General features: G+C 41.0%; 1 protein-coding gene across 2 annotated transcripts in view; it reads left to right on the top strand.

Moving 5' to 3' along the window:
• The window catches only part of STXBP6 (syntaxin binding protein 6), a 141,123-nt gene that overhangs the window by 26,988 nt on the left and 92,635 nt on the right, over positions 1-21,500 (top strand). For both annotated transcript variants that reach the window (XM_054827906.1, XM_054827905.1), the window contains exon 2: positions 15,466-15,651. In XM_054827906.1, the coding sequence (XP_054683881.1) occupies positions 15,498-15,651 (154 nt within the window). In that variant the 5' untranslated portion in view covers positions 15,466-15,497. The remainder of the gene's footprint in view (positions 1-15,465; positions 15,652-21,500) is intronic.

Genomic DNA, 21,500 nt, shown 5'->3' with positions numbered 1-21,500 from the left:
ACAGCATTGGATATCAGCATTAGCTGTTTCACCTCTTGCTCGCAGAATAAACTCTGAGGATAAATACTGATTGCAGAAACTGCAACATGTTGTATCAGACAGAAGCAGAGTTCCCAGACTGTTGGATAGAAAGGCTTCTCATTTTAAAATGCAATTTATTTATTCCTCTTCTGATGTCATCACAGTGCTTTGAGAAGTGAGACTTCCCGACCCCCCTGCCTTGTTTTTTGCATAGCTCATACTCAGTTTGTTTCTCGTGGTAGATTTTTGGGTTCTCTCTGCTCTCCTGCTAGGAGATGATGATGTTACATGGGTTGAAGAAACAAATTTTACCTTTTCATCTGGAATGTGGAGAACATATTTTTTTAATCTTTTGTGGCAAAATGTGCCACCTGCCAAGAGCTTCTAAATCAAGGGCCTCTTGCACTTGGTTATTGTACTTGTTTAATTTTTTACTGGTATTTCAATGAATGTTCTCTATGTATCCCTTCCCTTCTTCACTGGAGGAAGCTGGGATTCGTCTCTTCTGTAAATTTCCTGACTGCATCCATACTGTATTGACAAACATACATTTGTTTCACCTATATCTTTTCTTCCTTGTAAGTGTGTGCAGGGTAACTGCTGGCTACCATCTAGATTGCAAGTCTGTTAACGCGGATGTAGCGAGCTTTTTCTTTATTATGCACTTAATGTTGCCCAAGTGCTGTTTTCAGTGTGGATGAACCTGGCACAGAAATGAGCCTTATTGTCATTTTCTTAAAGTTTTTCGGTATGTTGTTTGTCTTCACAAGTCATTCTTTTGTAATTATATGTATTATGAGTTACCTTAAACATGCAAGCATAGCCTTAGGTGGTAGAAGTTGTAAATGTGTATTGTGAATTTAAGCCATCTGTGTAAGTTCTCAAGCTTCTTTGCTAAATCTTGTTATCCACTATGAAATGAACGTGTTTGAGGTAAATTGTTGTAGTGATTTAGTTGAATGAATGGACAAGTATCTGGTTCTGAAGCCATATTTATTTGCATACTGACTGTGTGAAATAAAAAGTAAAGTAAAAGGTAAAGTGAAGGATCATTCATATTATTAAATTAACCATTTTCTTTTAATGTAGCTGATTTTGTAGGTGGGTGGTTTTCAGGAGTCTGGAGATAATGTTACTGATACCTTTATGAATTTTTTGTTTTGCATTGTTCTTCTATGTCCGCAGAATATGTGAAAGGAAAAGCCTATAACAAAGACATCACTTGGTCTAACATAAGATATGCTTGTAAAGTTTTCTGGATGCAGGGTGTGATAATTACTGACTGAACCTAATTGCTTTTAACTAGTTATGATGATTGTTAGATGACTTGAAAGGCATAGTTTAATAGTTTTGAGTAAAGCATGGTGTTAGGATGAGTAGAGGTTACACGTTCTGTTGAGTAAGGAAAGAAAAAGATGCAAGCTGTGGAGAGGAGTCTATAGGTTCATTGTAACAGGCCACGTCACGTCATTGTCTCTGAGACATCAGTTTAGGATTCAATAATAATCAAGTTTAAGAATGTCATTTTCAGGCTTGTTTCTAAAGGCATTTGCAGAGGTGAGGGTAAGGTTTCAAGAATGAATTAACACAGTGAACTGTACATTATTGCCAAAAGTAGTGCATATTCCCACCAGTTTCGCTGTGTTGATACTAATGATGTGCAGCTGCACATTTTAGTATCGGATTAGTGTTCTGATGAATTGGCAAAAAGTTGGGAGGTGAAGGATGTTGACCACTTTATTTGGTAGCATCCCGCAGTTAAACTGACGTAAGCTGGTGCTGAAAAACTGCTTTTGGCTGAGGACAGGACTAGATTGATTTCTTTGTGAAACAGTTTTCCTACCTGTAACTGGATATTTTTGTCCTTGAGCAAGTGTATGGGTCACTACTATTGTATAGTGGTGGTTTGGTTTTGCACATGTGGAGGGTTTTCATGAGGCTGTTTATGCTGGGAAAAGAATATTACATTTGAGAAAACCAGATGTGTATCTACATGGATTCCTTTTCTAAGCTGCACACCACAACTGGGAATGCGTGGCTGGCAGTTGTTTTCTCTTACGTTGTATTCAGATGTCTTAGTTAAAGACGCAATCTATTTCTTCCTGTTGCTCTTGCAGAAAGTATTTGTGGGATAAAAATCATAAGACTGTATGGGATATGTGCTTGTTCTTTCAGTTGGATGCCATTTTATCTAAGAGTGTTGCCATGTGAAATATCTTTTTGTATTTTTTTAGATGGTTTCTGGCAGCAAGCAGTTTGAAGGTTGGAGGTGTCATTTTGTTTGTAATATCAATGTTTACAGCTCAGCACTAGATGTGGGATGCATTAAGTTGATTTTGGCACAGAATCATTGCAGAGAATTTGTTGCTGTGGACATCAATTATTATACTTCTGAATTTGATAGGGGGAAGATTTAAATTCTTAGTCCATTTGAAAATGTATATTTCTAAATTCAGTGTACATTTGGTCCTATAATTGTCTTTGTGTGAAGGTATATTGAGAGATGATGTTATTTCAGTGTCCATAGCTGTGCCTGCTGCTTAGAGAAAATTATTCACAGTAAAGTTGCAAGTGAAATTAAGATTGAAAGGACATCTGATACACTAATTGAGCTGGTATCTTTTGGGATCAGTCTGATGAAAGATGTTCATTGTATGTTTTGGGTTTTTTTTTTAATAGCCCTCCTACTTTGAGACATGAAATAGGTAATGCCTAAGGGTTATAAATGTAAGTTCTGTGTGCAAGAAACATAGAATCACTCCCAAATTTATGAAATGAATGTGATGGGGCGGGGGGATTGCATTGTATCATCCTGTCCAACGCCCCCTCCTTGGATAGGATGTTTCTCACACAAGCTTAGGTGCCACTGTTTGGTCCACCTTCTTATGCCTCCATGTTGTATTGCCTCAGTTGGTGTGCAAAACACACATAATTATTTGAAGTGAAAACATTGAGAAAGGTATTCCAATATGTATCTCTTTTGGGAAAATGTAGAAACACATAATAGAAAGAACTAGAGAGGGATGATTTTTGTTTGTTTTGGCTATCTAGGTTCCCCTCTTTCATCTCTCACTGTGCTGTTATACTATTTGTCTCGGAATTTAGTGTAGAACTATAAGATATTACTATGTGTTTTACAGGTATCCCATACATTGATTAATACCACACTGATCTGTGAGAGATTTTAATCGAAAACTTATTGGTTTGTCCAGATTCATAAACCTGATGAGAGCTTTCACATCCTCAAGAAGTCACTTCTTGGTCATTGAAAGGAGTGCAGATGGGGAAGTGGTATCTTCTTTTTTTTTTACTTTAAAAGAAGAATGTCTTGTGCCTAACAGGCTGTCACTTGACAAGATGATTTCTCCCCACCACCTAGATGTTTAATGAAAATTTTCTACTTGTTAAAATGGAATACTTCTACCACTGATTGCAAATTACTATGAAAGCATCAAGGGAGAGGAAAAAGCCAGTAGTTTACATTCTGGTTTTTCTTACATTTCTGTGAGACTAAACAATGAGCCATGCATTTAAAAAAAAAAAAAAAGTCTGCAAACATAGAATCATAGAATTGTTTAGGTTGGAAAAGACCTTTAAGATCATCAAGTCCACCAGATCACCAGAACTTGTATCAACAAGGGCAGTCAGCTCACACCCAGACAGACTTCATACAAGATCTGTTTGCAGTGGGGGTGGTGTTGTTTGGGGTTCTTTGTCGGTTTTGGTTTGGTTCCCCCCACCCCTGCCCTGAATTCTGTCAGGAGCACAGAGCTAAGCAATCAAACATAGAGGGGGGGATAAAAGCCATGAATTGCATTGTGGTGGGTTGACCCTGGCTGGAGGCCAGGTGCCCACCAGAGCCGCTCTCTCACTGCCCTCATTCACTAGGCAGGGGAGAAAAGGTGTAAGGAAAGGCTGGTGGGTCGAGATAAGGACAGGGAGAGATCACTCACTAATTATCATCACGAGCAAAACAGACCGAACTGAGAGAGGGAATTCATCTAATTTATAACTAAGCAAAACAGAGTAGAGCAATGAGAAATAAAATCAAATCTTAAAACACCTCCCCCCACCCCTCCCATCTTCCCGGGCTCAACTTCACTCCCGGCTTCAACCTTCCCCCCCTCAGCGGCACAGGGGGACGGGGAATGGGGGTTACAGTCAGTTCATCACATGTTGTTTCTGCTGCCTCTTCATCCTCAGGGGGAGGACTCCTCTCATCGTTCCCCTGCTCCAGCATGGAGTCCCTCTCACGGGAGACAGTCCTCCATGAACTTCTCCAACGTGAGTCTCTCCCACGGGCTGCAGTCCTTCACGAACTTCTCCAACGTGAGTCTCTCCCACGGGCTGCAGTCCTTCATGAACTGCTCCAGAGTGGGTCTCTCTCACGGGGTGCAGACCTTCAGGAGCAGACTGCTCCGGCATGGGGTCCCCCACGGGGTCACAAGTCCTGCCAGCAAACCTGCTCTGGTGTGGGCTCCTCTCTCCACGGATCCACAGGTCCTGCCAAGAGCTTGCTCCAGCGTGGGCTTCCCATGGGCCACAGCCTCCTTCAGGTGCCTCCACCTGCTCCAGCATGGGGTCCTCCACGGGCTGCAGGTGGAATCTCTACACCTCCTCATCCTTCCTTCATGGGCTGCAGGGGGACAGCCTGCTTCACCATGGCCTTCACCACGGGCTGCAGGGGGATCTCTGCTCTGGTGTCTGGAGCACCTCCTGCCCCTCCTTCTGCTCTGACCTTGGTGTCTGCAGAGTTTCTTACATCTTCTCACTCCTCTCTCTGGCTGCAAAAGCTCTCCCTAACTGTTTTTTTTTCCCCTTCTTAAATATGTTATCACAGAGGCGCTGATGGGCTCGGCCTTGGCCAGTGGCGGGTCCCTCTTGGAGCCGGCTGGCATTGGCTCTGTCAGACACAGGGGGAGCTTCTAGCAGCTTCTCACAGAAGCCACCCCTGTAGCCCCCCCCGCTACCAAACCCTGCTACGCAAACCCAACACAGGCATTTTTAATAATTCCTGAGATGATAATATCCCTTGAACTGGAGCAGACCAGTTTTTCATAATTTCTTCAGCTTGCGGGACTCTTCACAGTTTTGCAAACTTTATTGGGTCACCTGTTTTGAAATGGGTGATGCTTACTGTTGGAGGATTCCCGGGAAGAAGTATGCAGCATGTCAGAAATATGTTCAGCTTGTGTTATTTGCCAGAAAAAAACCTGTATTTAGTTAACTGCTAGAAAATGTCTGGACACTGCCAACAGATGGTTTACTACAAGTTCTTGTTTTCTCTCAAGTAAAACATTGGCGTAATGCTTTACAGAGGTCTCTCTGCCCTTACAGAGATTCTGACATCCTTAGAACCTGATATATTCCATTCTTAAAAGAATTACGCATTTTGCTAGTAAGTGATTTTGCTCACACATTTGGAGTGATTAAAAAAAAAATTCATACTTATCAGAGAAAGTTGATTCACCTTGGATGGATGAAATAGAACACTTTAATCCCTTGATGTTTCATCTTATCCCATTATATTACTCTGCTTTTGTACTCTTCCCCAGCATTAAAGTAATATAAAGGAACATAGTGGTAGAGAGCTTACATCTCTTTTTTCAGCTGTGGGTGTTGCAGGTTTGTTCCCTGCTTCTCTTGGAATATTCCATCTAATAGATGCTTGTAATGTGCAGAAATTTGCAGTTTGTACCAATACCAATTATGTGAGGAGGACTGGAAATGGAACCGTGAGGATTTGAAAAACATGTTTTAAGAGTGTACTGAGGTATTCTAGTTGGAGTAAGCCAGTGGCAAGAGTACTATATGCTAGCTGTTAATTGAAACAGTTTGTTGGGTTTTGTTTTTTCTTTAAAACATCTTCAACTAATACTGTAGTAATACCCTATCTCTCTGGCAACCTGTACACTGAATTAGGAATCCGTTTAACATCTGATTTTTCAGTGATCAGTGCTTAGTACTTGCAGTTTGTCCTTATTGAGCATCTGTGGTTGTTCATGCTAATAAGGCAAAATCACGTTCCTATGAGATGCCTTGCCAGAGTAGCTGCCGTGACTTAGTGTGTTCTAGTTATGTAGGATATACTGCAGGAATAGCATTGCATAATATTTGTGTATATTCCTATATGCAGCAGGTTCTGATTTAGTGCAGAAATCACACTGCATGCTAACAGAGCCTAACTTTCAGCCTGCCTTTTTGCTATGCCTCTGTTTATCCCAATGAATAATGGAGTCTGTATACCAAGAAATTTGCTCCTATCTTGAGACACGTTTGTTCTTATCAAGAAGCCCCATATGAACTCCTCTGTTTTACCACTTTGTTCAGTTTGGTTCTTTGTTGCAAGTTTTGTCTAGATTGGCTCTGTGCCATGTCTTCAGTCAGCCAATTTCTCTATTTGATGAAAGCTCCTGACATTTCAGGTTCTGTCTCTAAACCACAGTTTCATGATCCTTGTAATCTAATGCTGCTGGTGCCTAAGGCAACCCTAACCTTACCCCTGCTCTTCCTTCCCATGTGCTGACACACAGCTGCAGCAGTCTTGAGTCAGGGAGCTGGTATGAGTAAAACCAAAACTAATCACTATTTTTCTTCTTGTAAACTGGATTAAACCTGGATTAATTCTCTTGTCTACTTCACTGCACTACCACATAAGCACTTGTGCTGTGATAAGGAAGAAAAGTGCACAGTGAAATAAATAATTTCTGCCAGCACAAATACACGAGGTGGGCATAAATTAAATGTGAAACAACACGAATTGCTGAAATAAACTCTGCATGCTCCAAACGGCAGTCCTTCAGTTCAGTTCCTCATTCCCTGTGCGATGTGGGCCGCACAATTCTCACCAAGATTCTTTAATTTCTTTTTTTAAATTATTTTTCTTTGCCAAAATATTGGACAAACAATGGAACAAATGGAGAGAGGACTAAATAAAATAATTCAAACCAATTGATTTGTTTCTGTGATAAAGTATTAGGCCATATGAGTAAGTTGAAACTAGCAGATATATCTAAACTTCAGTGGTGCCTTTGATACTGTCTCATGTGACATTAGTCATGAGTGAACTGAGGAAATTAAGTTTACATGGAAGTAGCATAAGATGTAGGAACACACAAACGATTGTAGAAGTGTATTCAAAGGAGTTAGGATCTTTCTAGTTCTAACTGGAGGAGTGAAGAGATGCTGTCTTATGTCTCAAACAGTTTTAACTGACTATAGTGATGGCACGCAGAATGTACATCCTGACTTTTGATGGGTGTCAATCGAGAGACCTGCAAGTGATGAAAGACAGGACTGGAATTTAAAATGACCTTACGGTATTGGTGAAATAGCCTGAAAGTAGTAAGTACAAAAATCCCCAGTTTACTGGAAATAATTAGTTACTCAGATGTCAGATGTCTTTTTTTTCAGAAAAGGATTGAAGAACATGGTAGATGTTCAACTAAAGTTCTCGTCAGCAAAAGACCAGTTGCAAAAGATCCATGTATGGCAGTAGCTCTATAAGCTACAGCGTTCACTGTAAGGTCTATAAAGTATCATAGACTGTCTTGAGTTGAAAGGGACCCATGAGGATCATTAAGTCCAACTCCCTGCTCCTCGCAGGACTACCTAGGACTAAACCATATGATCAAGAGCGTCATCCAGATGCTCCTTGAACTCTGACAGGCTTGGCATCATGACCACTTCCCTGGGGATCCTGTTCCAGTGACCGACCAAGTAGTTCTTCCAGCTGACTCCCAGTACCATAAATGAAGCTGTGAGTCCAGGTTTGAGGATTGCATTTCAAAAAAAATGTAGGCCCATGGGAAAAAGTCTAGAGAGGTGAGGTGTCTGGAACAAGAAATCTGTGAGGAATGACAGAAGAAACTGTGATAGTTCAGCCTGCAAATAAAAGTCTAAGGGCAGATGTAATAACTGGTCTTAACATCTAAAAATATCTAAAAGGTCATAAGAATTAAGCTGACCTCTTAAGACTATGATTTTCATATGTTGCTATGTGGAAGTAGTAGTTCTTACTGCTATGAATGTCCCAGTGTCCTGAAGTAATAAATACAACTTCCCACAAATGCAAATGTGGTGTCTCTGGGGCTTTGTTATAACATCTGGCAGTTCCTAAGTTTCTCTGTGAATCTGTTTGTGAGATTCAAAACATTTCCGTTTCAGCAAGATGACTCCAACAGCAGTCTTCCCAAGCAGTTCTCGGTTACCTTATGGCAAACAATTTCGTTGTGTGGATGGTGCCACTTAATGTGACGTTATCCATCATTATTTTCAAATTCATATGTTCCCAAACAATGATGACTTTCAGATTTAGGGACTCTTGTAATAAGCAGCTCTCTGAGTGGGTCCCCAGCCATTGCTCTTCACTCGGAGAGGCCCTGACAGGGCTGTACCACCTTCTGCTGAGGTGCCTTTCCCTCCCTGGGGCATCCCTCAGAAGCACCCCCAGCTGTCCATATGGGGTCCCGGGGAAAGCACGTTTAGGGAACACTGCTGCTCTTGGCTGTAGAGAAAATGCTGAGAGAATGCATGTCCATGATGTCCATCAATTCTTGCATTATTATTTTATCAACTTCTTATAAGTATAGTCTTGATCCAAAATACTAAGAAGACATGAGCAGCAATTCATTTTAATTTGCTGCAGTTCTTGAATGTATGGTTGTTTTCTTGCATGCCTGTTTAGTAACTGTCTGCAGCTGTTCATACACAGAATTCCGGTACAGAAATGTTATGCGTCTTATATTTGAGTTGGATTTTTTCAGCTTGGAATACTGTAGGTTCACCTCAGAATTAACATCCTCTTGTAAGCATAGTTTAGCTGGGACCCACCATACTCTTTACTAGGACATTAGCTGCTAGATCTGGAGTTGTTATTTTCTTGTCAGAACAAGAAAAAATTGTTTGACCTAGAATATACAGTAACCCATCCATCAGTGTGCCTCTTTGGTGCCTTCTTGTACCACTTCCTACTTCATTGTATCTCTTGGGGAGAGTTTGGGGACACAGAGTCTCAAAAGAATCAAGTGATGTTGCATCTTCTGCTTTTGCTACCATCTGGCTTGAGGAAGTAAGGGTATTGGTTATGATGATAATGTATGCCTCTCACTCTCTCACTCTAGAGCAGAGTGCAGGAATGAAAACAGCTGCTTTGTCTTCTACGTGAAAGTGGGGCTGGTTCTCATTTACCCACTTGTGGGATTTCTGTGACGTCCTTGATAATCTGTCATTGTAAGTAGATGTTTGGGATTTTTTGGGGGTGATGGAGGGAAGTAAACAAAACTTCTAGGTGAACCTTGTTCATTTTTTAAAATGATTGTGTTATGGTCTGCCAGACTGAGGCACTGGATGATATAAACTCAAAGGTACCTTTCTGTTCTGCATACCTCTTTTCATGCTTCTTTATAAATACATATTCCATTCAGAGCTCTTGATGCATTTGATCCCTTTAGATCCACAGGTCCATACAACTTGCACAGAACTCAGACCACTTTCCTTTGGGGTGAAAGGTTGTAGGAATTGCCTAAGGCCTTAGGCTGCTTGCCTCAGGCGAAGAAACATGTGAAACATCAATATTTAGGCACTAACTAACTACTTTTGCCTGACTTTAACATATTACTGCTCTGCACTTTGGTCCTCCTCTTTATTTCTTTTTTTTTCTTGATGAAAACATCACATGTTCTAAGACCACAAAGTATGGTACCCAGTATATCCTTGCCCATTCCTTTTCCTTGTTCTAGGACTCTTTTGAGAGATTCTTAGATCATTCAAACCAGGCGGCTATAATGGGTCAGTAAATAATGCTGAAACACTATTAAATCCCTTGTAACTAGACCTCTTCGCTTGTTTAAAAAAAAAAAGTTAAGAAGGTTTGTATTTCTAACTTGCAGTACATTCTGCCAAACATTGTTCTTGGATCAGGTGGGCTACAGTATAAAGTCTCTGTGGGGTCCACTTAAAAGAAATAAAAAAAGTCATTTTATTGCAAGAAAGACACTCAAGTCTTAGAATTAGGAGCCACTGCTCCCTAAAGTCTGCTTATGTCCAGTTCAGCTTGATTGGGCAGTTTACTTTGTAATTATATATGTAATTAAACCAATGTTTCTTGTTTCTATTTTAAGTTGCCACAGATACATTTATGATTTCATAATTTTCATATTTTAGAATTAATATTTTATTCAAATGAATCAGTTATCACAGAAAGCTTATTTGAAAAAGTGAATTGGAAATGTCACTGCCTACAAATAACTCTGGAAAGATTTCCCCCCCCCACACACACACAGTAAATACTTAGAAAAATCATGAACTCATGCTAGTAGGCTGTAGTGGAATTTTTCTCGCCTGTACAGTGGTTTCTGGTACTGTCCCAATTTAAATAAATAAAAATCTCTCAAGCAAAAATAGATTTCTCAAACAGAACAATGAGAGAAAATACTCCGATCTTTCTGTTACGTTCAAGCCTTTTGAAGATTTTTACCTCAACTGTTTTAAGTAAGGTTGATCTGCTTGTTTGCAGAGCTAATTAAACTTGGTGTTAAGCTTTTAGGATAGAGTTAAGCTTAATAAATCTCTTGCAAACCAACTCTAGAAATTGTATGTTCTAATATTTGTTTTTTGCTATTTGTCTTGGTTTAACAATGATTTTGTACTTCTCTAGAGTTCTGCTAGCTATTTGTTTGAGACAACAACAAATACAAAATTTTGATGAATGGTAATGATCAAATATGTAGTCTCAGCACTTTCAGCAAGTAAATACCGGACAAATATCACAATAGTGGAAGCTGGGCTTTTAATAATGGTGTTTTGCAATGATTTCCTAAAGTAGAGGTCTTCTGTCAGGATGGTGGCTTTATTAAGAGCAGATTTGAGTGCTTGCTAGAGCTATCAGTGCAGTCCAGCAATAGTTGGTTGCTGAGATTTCACACTGCAAGCAGCATTTCAGTGGTTAGCCTCTCCTATGAGCCCATCCCTGTTTGTGATTAAACTAAAGATCCATGAAAACAGCAAGACTTAACGTACTGAATGTTTTTTTTCTTTTTTTGGAAAACATTACTTGTTCTTCCTTCTTTTGCTTCTTATTTCATTTTTCCTTGCTAATTTACTGCTATTTAAATTCTGCATGCTGAGGATTAGTTTCCCCAGTTCCTTCTCTGTACCAGTACCTCAACAAAGATACTGTAAATCTCCTTTTTTCCACTTACTTGCATGGTGCTATAAAACATCTGGATGTAAAGATAAGTCAGCTGCTCAGTGGCTGTCTGCCCAAAAACAATCAAATTGTGGCTGACCAGAAAACAGTCCAAATTTTTTGTTACTAAATGTGTGGGATCTGTAAAGTCATCAGCTTAAATATCTTGGTTTTATTTAAATGTTTTTTTTAGAAATTACCTTTAATCCCCATCCCCTCACACGCACATGTAGAGGAATGGTCAGCTGTTCCTAGGAGGAGTTTTTAGTGATAGAAATATCAGTGAGAAGAATTGGAGCAGATAAAGATTTGAGAAGATGCAAATGGGTAGTGGATTGCAGACACTAGTTCAAATCCACAGGGGAAATCTTCACTCTCAGGTGTTTCTGTTGAGTGCTGGGGGCACAGTGTAAATGTTGACATCCTCTTCCATAAGGCTAAGATGGCTGGAATAAAAATCTACGGGAGGAAAATGGAATTTTCTTCGTTCAGCCAAAAGCATCATTATAATAATTTGAACGGAATTAAGTACATGGAAAAAGGAAAGCATGTCAGGCAGCAAATGTGGGCTCTCTTTAAAGACTCTTACATTTACTGAAACATTTAAATCCCTCTTGCCACAGAGGGGTAAACGTTGTGAGCAGTAATGCACCGTCTTGGAGTGCCATGAGATCCTCCAATAAAAGTTTCTTCTTTATGGCATTTTGTATTGAAGCATGGGGGGAACTGTTTGCATTCCAATGTGTGTGAGTCTGCATGGGCCATGAATGGAAACTGCTGGTGGTTTGAATTCATCCTGGAATGTGTGCCGAGAACAAGCATTACTGTGTAAGGGAATCTGCATGTACTCCATGAAGTTTTGCGTGTACAGCCAGCATCTCTTTTTTTAGATGAAAAGAGCTGGTTTTGTTGGAGAATGGGAAAAAAAGGGACTTATTCATGTTCCTTGAGCAAGTCTTCCATATTTTTTAGTAAGGCTAATAAAAAGATCGCATTACGCCTGCTTTTGAAAAAGAGGAGTGCTGGAGTGTTTTGCTTACATAAGACTTTAATATAACCTTTGCTTTCCTTTTTTTTAACTTAGGGGAAACAACTTCATCCAAACTATACTGACAGCTCAGTCTCAGAAGTCTGTTTGCACACAGGCACATTTAATTGTTTTCTTTTTTAAATAAATAGGCTTTTGTGGTTTGTGCTAGTGTCAGTTTCCATGTTAGCTTCAGCAATCACATCAAGTATGCTGCATTAGATTTATAGCTTAATTCTCGCATCTGAGGCTGTTGTAAACCAAGTATTGGGGACGGAAAGATCACAACCTCCTAGGCAGTGAGCACACACTTTAGTCGGAGGTTCTAGTTACAACGTTTGGTGTCTACTGTGTCTGTCTATGTACAGCTTCTCGTGGATGTATATGAAAACAGCTTAATTGCAAAGCAAATAACACCATGCAGCAATAAATGCAATATTTGATTGTTCTATGTTATTTTCTTCTGTACCTGTACTAAAAGAGGAGATCTATTCTGTCTTGGGATACTGAGTTGATCTGGCCTTTATTTAAAGTTGGATTTGTATATTGTTCATGCATAAAAGCACTTGCATTGAGAGATATAGAATATGTCTACATAGATATGTTAATTAAATCTCCTAGGTTTTGCATTTATTTTGGGTTACTGTGTATGTGGCAATCATTCAGATTTCATGCTCTAAGTTGCAGTACACGTATGAAGCAAAATGATTTGGGAAATCTATGAAATAGGATTTGGATAGTGTCTCTTGTTTGTTTGGCTTGCAGCAGAGCCTTATCAAATCCAGCTATATACAGTGCGATCTATTGCTTGTAATATCCTTAAAGTAAATCTTGAAGTACTGTGTGAAAGTTTTGCAGCTATAAACCAATAACATTTTCTGCTATAATCAACTGTAGGTAAGGGAAACTTACATCCTCTCTTAATCCAGGAAGCCTTTACATCACTGAGTATATATTTGAAATCACACTTTATTTTGCAGTGTGTGAACCTCAAGAAAATGTCTGAGAACATCTATTCAACCACTCAGTTGCAGAATTAACAGCATCAGATCATTGCAAGCTGGAGAGCACTTTTCCAGTTGTATGTAACTCAAGCATATTGTTACTTGACAGCGTTTGTGTACGTTTTCTCATTAAGCTATTTATTGAAAATTCTTTAAGCATGTGAAGGTCTGAGACTGAAGTTATTTTTGCAAAGTTTATCAGTCTCTATCTCAGTCAGAAGGAGGTCTCTGTGATTAAACCCATAGTCATTGACAGTGGCCTTGAATTATTTTTTTTTAAATCAACCCAAAACCTAGTTATAATGTGCCAACAGCTCACATGCTGGTGTAAGATATACTGCAAATATTTTCATAACACAGAGCAGAAGAAAATTATGGTGTAATGAACATGAATGTGAAAACATTCTTTTCTAAGTAACTAGCAGGTAAACTTATTCTTTTGTTTTTGGTTGGGGTTTTTTTTTTTTGTTGTTGATATATTTGTTGTTAAAGGATAGATAACCTATACGGCAGGAGTTAAGAAATCACATCTTTTCAGGAGCTGCAGATTCTTTCTTCCTTTGAAATTGATCTGGATTTTTGTTTTGATGGGGCCATTTTATAAATGCAATTGACTTTTGTAAAGGTGTGTGTTAAATGACTTAGGCAAATTCTGACAAGTTTTAGCATTGCCTCTATATTGGTTAACTGAGGTATACTATTACAGATTATTTTGGCAAAGGATTATATTTGCATAGATACCCAAAAGAAGTAGGTGCTGAATTTGATTTGGACTAAGTTGTGCTCTCTCACACCTCGATGAATACAGCTTGCTTGCTCTTTCTTTCTGTTTTTCTTTTTTTTTTTCTTTTTTTTTATGATAAGGGAATACCATAAATAAGTGCCAACAAGATGTTAAGATTGAAGGTGTTAAGACAATTACTTTGCTGGTAGTATGCACACTAAAAATAATGGATCCATGACTCTATTGGCTTCATAATCTAATTTGTCTGGGATTTATCTATGTTTTCTAATAGTTAAATTGTGGCAAATATCAAGTGATCCCACAGGCAGAATTTCTGGCTTCAGTAGTTGAGACCTGAATATGATCTTAGTCATAGTCAAAAAGCTAAGGATGTCAAAAAAGATCTGTGGACTTCAAAGTCTTAATAATATGGAGATGTGGAATTTAATGTATGTGTATTGGAGCATCATTGTATTTGAACAATTTAAAGGGGCATTCTGCAGTCTCTATCAGTGGGTCCTATATACTTACTAACAGATTTCAGTGCAGAACTAATTGGAGTTATAATTGTGATGCTGTCTACATGAAGAGCCTGTTAATGTCCCCTCTGTAACTGAGTTCTCTCTCCTTTAGCTAGGCTCCTCTGAGCTGTGGTCAGATCGACATTTCTTTTGCTGCACACACCTGAATAAGCAGCTTCCCTCCTTCTCCCTCCCTGTTCTCTACTTTTTTTTTTTTCTCTTCCAAAAGTTGACGGTGCTGTTTTCTTATGCACCACATTGAGGAACTGACCTGTCTCAAAATGACTTAGCAGAAAAGAGGAGTTGTGGTTTTGTCTGCATGAACCCGTTTGGTTTCTGTGACACTGTTTCTGTGCAGTTGCCCAGTTGGTAATTACAGAGGAGTTGAGAGGATGAGGTGCTGAAGCTGCAAGAGATGCAGGAGCTGCTTAATCAAGTATTGTCACCAAGAGCAGAGCTCCTGAAGGAACAATTTTACTGAGTCTGAAGCTTTCTGTATCTTCTGTGAAGGTGACTTCTTGCCTGCCAGCACAACCAAGCTCAGAGAGGACACTGATGAACTCAACAGTGCTTCTTCTTCCCTATGCCCTTGCAGTGCTTTCCCTGTCTGTGGCACAGATGAGCTTCCCTCCAGTTACCAGAGAGGGAATTAATGAAGCTTTTATGCAGCCGGAAGTTACAGGGTGTCCCTCTGAGAAGACTTTTTGCATCATAGTGAAGTGCTAGTGTGAACACTAGCTTCTGCCCAAAATAAACTAAGCTAGTTTAAGAGAATTTAAGAAGTGTGGAGAACTTAAGTGAATACTCTTAGATACTTTGAAAATTCTTCCTCTAAGTGCATGAAGTCATCTTCTAAATTCTTTCAATCATTAAAAACTTTATTTGAAGGTCAGAGCTGCTAATACCCATGTAAGTTAGCTGGACTTTCACATAACTTAGGAGTTTCTAATTTTTTCTTTTATTTATGATTCTATTTTTAGAGAGCAGCAGTCTGCTATATCTGTGATCTACAATGAATGCCAAATCTGCAATCAGCAAAGAAATTTTTGCCCCACACGATGAAAGGATGCTGGGAGCTGTCCAAGTTAAAAGAAGAACAAAAAAAAAGATTCCTTTCCTAGCTACTGGAGGTCAGGGTGAATATTTAACTTACATCTGCCTGTCAGGTAAGATTAATGATTTTGACATCCAGTTATCTGTTTTGGTTTATCTTTGATTAACTGATTAGATGTTATCTGTAGCCATAAGGAGCTGGGTGACTCGAATCTTAATAATGTAACCAGAGCATCATGGCACTTGTATCTTTAACCTTGAGAAACCACATGCTCAAGGCTATTATTATTTATGCCATATAATAAATTGAACAGGTGGTTTCATTGTTTAAAAAAATTAGGTGTTGTCTCACAGCATAGCTACAGAGTATGAACAAATAGAATATTTGGTAACAGTCTGTCATTGTTTAACCTGGCAGGCAGCTAAAACAACCACACAGCCCTTTGCTCATTCCCTCACCACCACAGTGGGATGGGGGAGAAGATGGCAAAGAAAAAAAAAAAGGAAAACTCGTGAATTGAGATAAAGACAGTTTAATAGAACAGAAAAGGAAGAGAATAATAATAATGATGATGATAATAAAAGAATATACAAAACAAGTGATGCCCAGCACAACTTCTCACCACCCAAAGCTGATGCTCAATTAGCTCTTGAGCCACGCTGCCTCCCGGTCAATCCCCCCGGTCAATCCCCCGGTTACATACGGAGCATGACATCACATGGTACGGAGTATCCCTTTGGCCAGTTTGGGTCAGCTGTCCTGGCTCCCAGCCACTTGGGTGCCCCCTGCCTTCTCATTGGCACGCTGGTTTGAAAAGCTGAAAAGTCCTTGACTGCTTGGCAACAACTAAAATATTAGTGTGTTATCAATATCATTCTTGTCCTAAATCCAAAACACAGCACTATGCCAGCTGCTAGGAAGAAAATTAACTCTATCCCGGCCAAAGACAGGACACAGTCGTTGCTTATTGAGGTCAAGATCTTTCTTGGAGGGATAAACTTTACAATGTATTTCCTTTTAATGACCTGAAATTTTTTCTTTGAAGCAAATATGCTTTCCTCTTCTTTCGTATTTGCCTCTGTGTGTTACCAGTTCATTGAGTACTTACATATACAACTTTCAGGCAGATATTTTCAGTTCACAGACATCTTCAACTAGATCAGGTTGCTCAGGACCCTGTCCAACCTCACCTTGAATGTTTCCAGGGATGGGGCATCTACAAACACTGGAACAGGTTGCCCACAGTGGATCACCACCCACACTGTAAAACTTTTCCTCCTTATATCTAGTCTGAGCCTACCCTCTTTTAGTTTAAAACTACAACCCTTTGTCCAATCGCTACAAGCCCTGCTAAAAGGTCTGTCCCCATCTTTCTTATAAGCCCACTTTAAGTATTGAAAGGCCACAATAAGGTCTCCCTGGAGCCTTCTCTTCTCCAGGCTGAACAACCCCAACTCTCTCAGCCTTTTCTCATAGGAGAGGTGTTCCATCGCTCTGATCATTTTTGTGGCCCTCCTCTGGACTCACTCCAACAGGTCCATGTCTTTTCTGTGCTGAGGACTCCAGAGCTGGATGCAGTACTCCAGGTGGGGTCTCACGAGAGCAGAGGGGCAGGATCACCTCCCTTGACCTGCTGGCCATGCTTCTTTTGATGCAGCCCAGGACACGGTTGACTTTCTGGGCTGCAAATGCACATTGCCAGGTCATGTCCAGCTTTTCATCCACTGGTACCCCTAAGTCTTCCTCCTCAGGGCTACTCTCAATCCGTTCATCCCCCAGTCTTTATTTGATACCAGAGGTCATCCCGACCCATGTGCAGGACCTTGCACTTGGTATTGTTGAAGCTCATGAGGTTCATATGGCCCCACTTCTTGAGCTTGTCCAGGTCCCTCTGGATGGCATCCTGTCCTTCAGGCATGTCAACCGCACAACTCAGCTTGCAGTTGTCTGCAAATTTGCTGAGGCTGCACTTGATCCCACTGTCCGTGTCATTGATGAAGATCTTAAACAGTACTGGTCCCAGTATGAACCCCTGAGGGACACCACTTGTCACCAGTCTCCATCTGGATGTTGAGCTGTTGACCACTACCCTCTGGATGCGACCATCCAACCAATTCCTCATCCACCGAACAGTCCACCCATCAAATCCATATCTCTCCAATTTAGAGAGAAGGATGTTGTGGGGGACCATGTCAAAGACCTTACAGAAGTCCGTTAAGATGACATCCATAGCTCTTCCCTTGTCCATTGATGTAGTTACTCCATTATAGAAGGCCACTTGGTTGATCAGGCAAGACTTGCCCTTGGTGAAGCCATGCTGGCTGTCTCAAATCATTTCCCTATCCTACATGTGCCTTAGCGTAGCTTCTAGGAGGATCTGTTCCATGATCCTCCCAGGAACAGAGGTCAGGCTGACAGGTTGGTAGTTCCCAGGATCCTCCTTTCTACTCTTTTTAAAAATGGGTGCAATGTTTCCCTTTTTCTAGTCACCAGGGACTTCACCTGACTGCCATGACTTTTCAAATATCATGGAGAGTGGCTTGGCAACTACATTAGCCAATTCCCTCAGGACTCTGGGATGCATCTTGTCAGGCCTCATAGAATTATGTATATTCAGGTTCCTCAAGTGGTCACAAATCTGATCTCTTACAGTGGGAGCACTTTTCTCCCTCAGTCCCTGTCTTGCAGTCAATCTACTCGAGGGATATGGGAAAAGAGATTACCAGTGAAGACTGAGGCAAAAAAGTTGAGTACCTCAGCTTTCTCCTTGTCCATTGTTACCAGTTTGCCAGTTGTGTTCATGGCAGGGGGCGATATGCTTTCTTTGACCTACCTTTTCTGGCTGGCATACCTGTAGAAGCCCTTCTTATTATTCTTTGTGTCCCTTGCCAAGTTCAGCTCCGGTTGTGCTTTGGCCTTACTGACCCCATCCCTACATAACCAGGCAGCATCCTTACACACTTCCCAGGATACCTGTCCCTGTTTCCACTGCCTGTGCATTTCCTTCTTGCCCTTTAGTTTGACCAGCAGGTCTCCACTCATCCATGTTGCTCTCTTGCCTTTCTTTCCTGATTTCTTACACCTGGGGACACTCTATGGAAAGCATCCTTAAAGATCTGCCATCTCTGTTCTGCTCCCTTGTGCTTGAGGGTAGTTTCCCAGGGGGTCCTATTGACTAACTCCTTGAACAGCTGGAAGTTTGCTTTCCTAAAATTCAGGTCTTTGCCTGACCCTTATCCCTCAGGACTGCGAACTCCACCAGTGCACAATTACTGCAGCCCAGGCTGCCTCCAATCTTGATGTCACCGATTAGTTCGCTTGCATTGGTGACCATCTGGTCCAGTATCACATCCCCTCTGGTAGGGCTGTATACTAATTGGCTTAAGAAGCTATATCCTCCATGCACTCCAGGAGCCTCCTGCATTGCCTGCAGCTCACCATGCTACTTTTCCAGCAGATGTTGGGGTGGTTGAAGTCCCCCAGCAGGATGAGAGCCTGTGAGCTCAATACATCCTGTAGCTGGAGTAAGAAGCTTTGTCAATAGGCTCCCCTTGATCAGGCGACCTGTAATAAACACCAACCACAGGGTTCCCTTTGTTGCCTCGGTCTCTAATTCTTACCCATAAGCTTTCAACCTGCTCGTGGCTATTCTTCAGAGACAGCTCTTCACAATCTATACATTTCTTGATGTAGAGGGCAACTCCTCTTCCCCTCCTTCCTTGCCTGTCCCTTCTGAACAGCATGTAGCCATTAATAGCTGCACTGCAGTCATTGGACTCGTCCCACCAGGTTTCAGTAATGGCAACTAGGTCATAGCTTTCTAGCAGCACAGTGGTTTCCAGCTTCTTCTGTTTGTTGCCCTTGCTGCATGCATTGCTGTAGAGGCACTTCAGCTGGGCTGTTGGTCATGTCACCTTCTTAGAGGAACACACCTTTGAGGTACTGCACCAGTGTTTCCCTGTTGGCTCCTATTACCTCTGGAGCCCCTGGCTCATCTCCATAAGACTTCAAGTGCACTGCAGTGTATCCAGCACATCTCAGACCAACAGGCTGAAGGCCCTCGCTAGCACCCAATCTAACCTTGGCGTGTCATCTCACAGCTTGTCATGGGCGAGCCTCATATTAACCCCCTCCTCTTTCAAGTCTAGGTTAAAGCTCTGTCAATGAGCCCCACTAGCTCGTGAGCAAAGGCACTCTTCCCCCTTTGAGAAAGGTGAATGCCATCCAATGTCAGTAGACCTGGTGCCATGTAGACCATCCCATTATCAAAACCCCAAATTTGTGGCGGTAATGCCAGCCATGGAGCCATGTATTAATAGTCCGAGTCCATCTGTTTCTTCCAGTATTGTTGTCCACAACCGGCAGAAGAAAATACAACCTGTGCTCCAGATTCCTTTACCAAGTGTCATGAGGCCCTGAGATCTCTTTTGATTGCCCTTGGACTATGCATTACTGCTTCATTTCCACCCACATGGAAAAGCAAGAAGTGCTCAATGAAATCTCAGAAGACTGCAATTATTTTTGGATTACATGGAAAATAGTGTTTTGTGAACTCTCAATTTTTTTTTCCACTGAAAACTATGTTAAAACTTTCAAAACATAAGAAGAAAAAACCCAGTGACTCTACTACTGATATAAGACATCACACACATGCACACAACGTATACATTTATTGAATTTTATTGAATGAAATGTTATTTGTATGCATATGTACAAATGCTTATGTTAAAATATAAGCTGCAGGATATATGCACACACATACTGAGGACAGTGAGACACACATACTGAGGACAGTGAGACAAAACAGAAGACTTCTCATTTCCAGCTGAGTGTTCTGCTTGTTATTTTCCCCACATACAGAGCTTCAAGGAAGGATTTAAAAATTGGCTTCCTGAGGCTGTTCCCTAGACTTGTGGTTGGGATACACTTTTTTGGATGTAAGGACTGCAGGTTTCAATTGTCTCAAGTTGCAGAGGAAACTGAATCTAGGTCTCCTATCTTTTAAAGAAATGTCCAAATCACTAACCTTTTGAAGCAAAGCTCAACTCTTCTTGTTTTGGCAGTCAATTTTTTTTCATCATCTTATTTTAAAGAACAATCCTGTTCTAGGGCTGCGGAGTCAGTTTTGGAATACCCAGGTGTTTGATACCCATGTTGTCGTGGTTTAACTCCAGCCAGCAACTGAGCACCACACAGCTGCTCGCTTCCCCCTCCCCAGTTGGATGGGGGAGAGAATTGGAAGGGTAAAAGAGAAAACTCTAGGGTTGAGATAATGACAGTTTAATAGGTAAAACAAAAGCCGCGCAAGCAAAGCAAAACAATGAATTAGTTTGCTACTTCCCATCAGCAGGCAGGTGTTCATCTATCTCCAGGAAAGCAGGGCTCCATCGCACAAAACAGTTACTTGGGAAGATGAATGACATCCCTCTGAACGTTTCCCCCTTCCTTCTTCTTCCCCCAGCTTTATATGCTGAGCATGACATCATATGGTATGGAATATCTCTTTGGTCGGTTGGGGTCAGCTGTCCCGGCTGTGCCCCCTCCCAACTCCTTGTGCACCCCCAGCCTACTCGCCGGTGGGGCGCTGTGAGAAGCAGAAAAGGCCTTGGCTCTGTGTAAGCACTGCTCAGCAATAGCAAAAGCATCTCTGTATTATCAACACTGTTTTCAGCACAAATACAAAACACAGCCCCATGCTAACTACTGTGAAGAAAACTAACTCTATCCCAGCCAAAACCAGCACACGTTCTTGAAGAAAGGTTAGAGGTGTGATCTGTGCTTATAATTTTCTGTATGCTAACTCCATTCAGTAGATTTTTTTTAAATTTTTTTTTAATTGCCATTCTGGGGAACCTAGCCCTCCTTCAGCTCCTCCACTCCCATGTTGATGTGTAGCAGCCAACACGGATTTTAAGAGAGCGAATGATCTTAGATGCATCTAATGTCTTTCTGCAACAGGAT

Source organism: Grus americana, chromosome 5 (assembly GCF_028858705.1).
Source record: "Grus americana isolate bGruAme1 chromosome 5, bGruAme1.mat, whole genome shotgun sequence".
In the NCBI taxonomy this organism is placed as follows: domain Eukaryota; kingdom Metazoa; phylum Chordata; class Aves; order Gruiformes; family Gruidae; genus Grus; species Grus americana.
The sequence above is the reverse complement of the archived record's forward strand: the minus strand, read 5'-3'. Positions and strand labels throughout refer to the sequence as shown.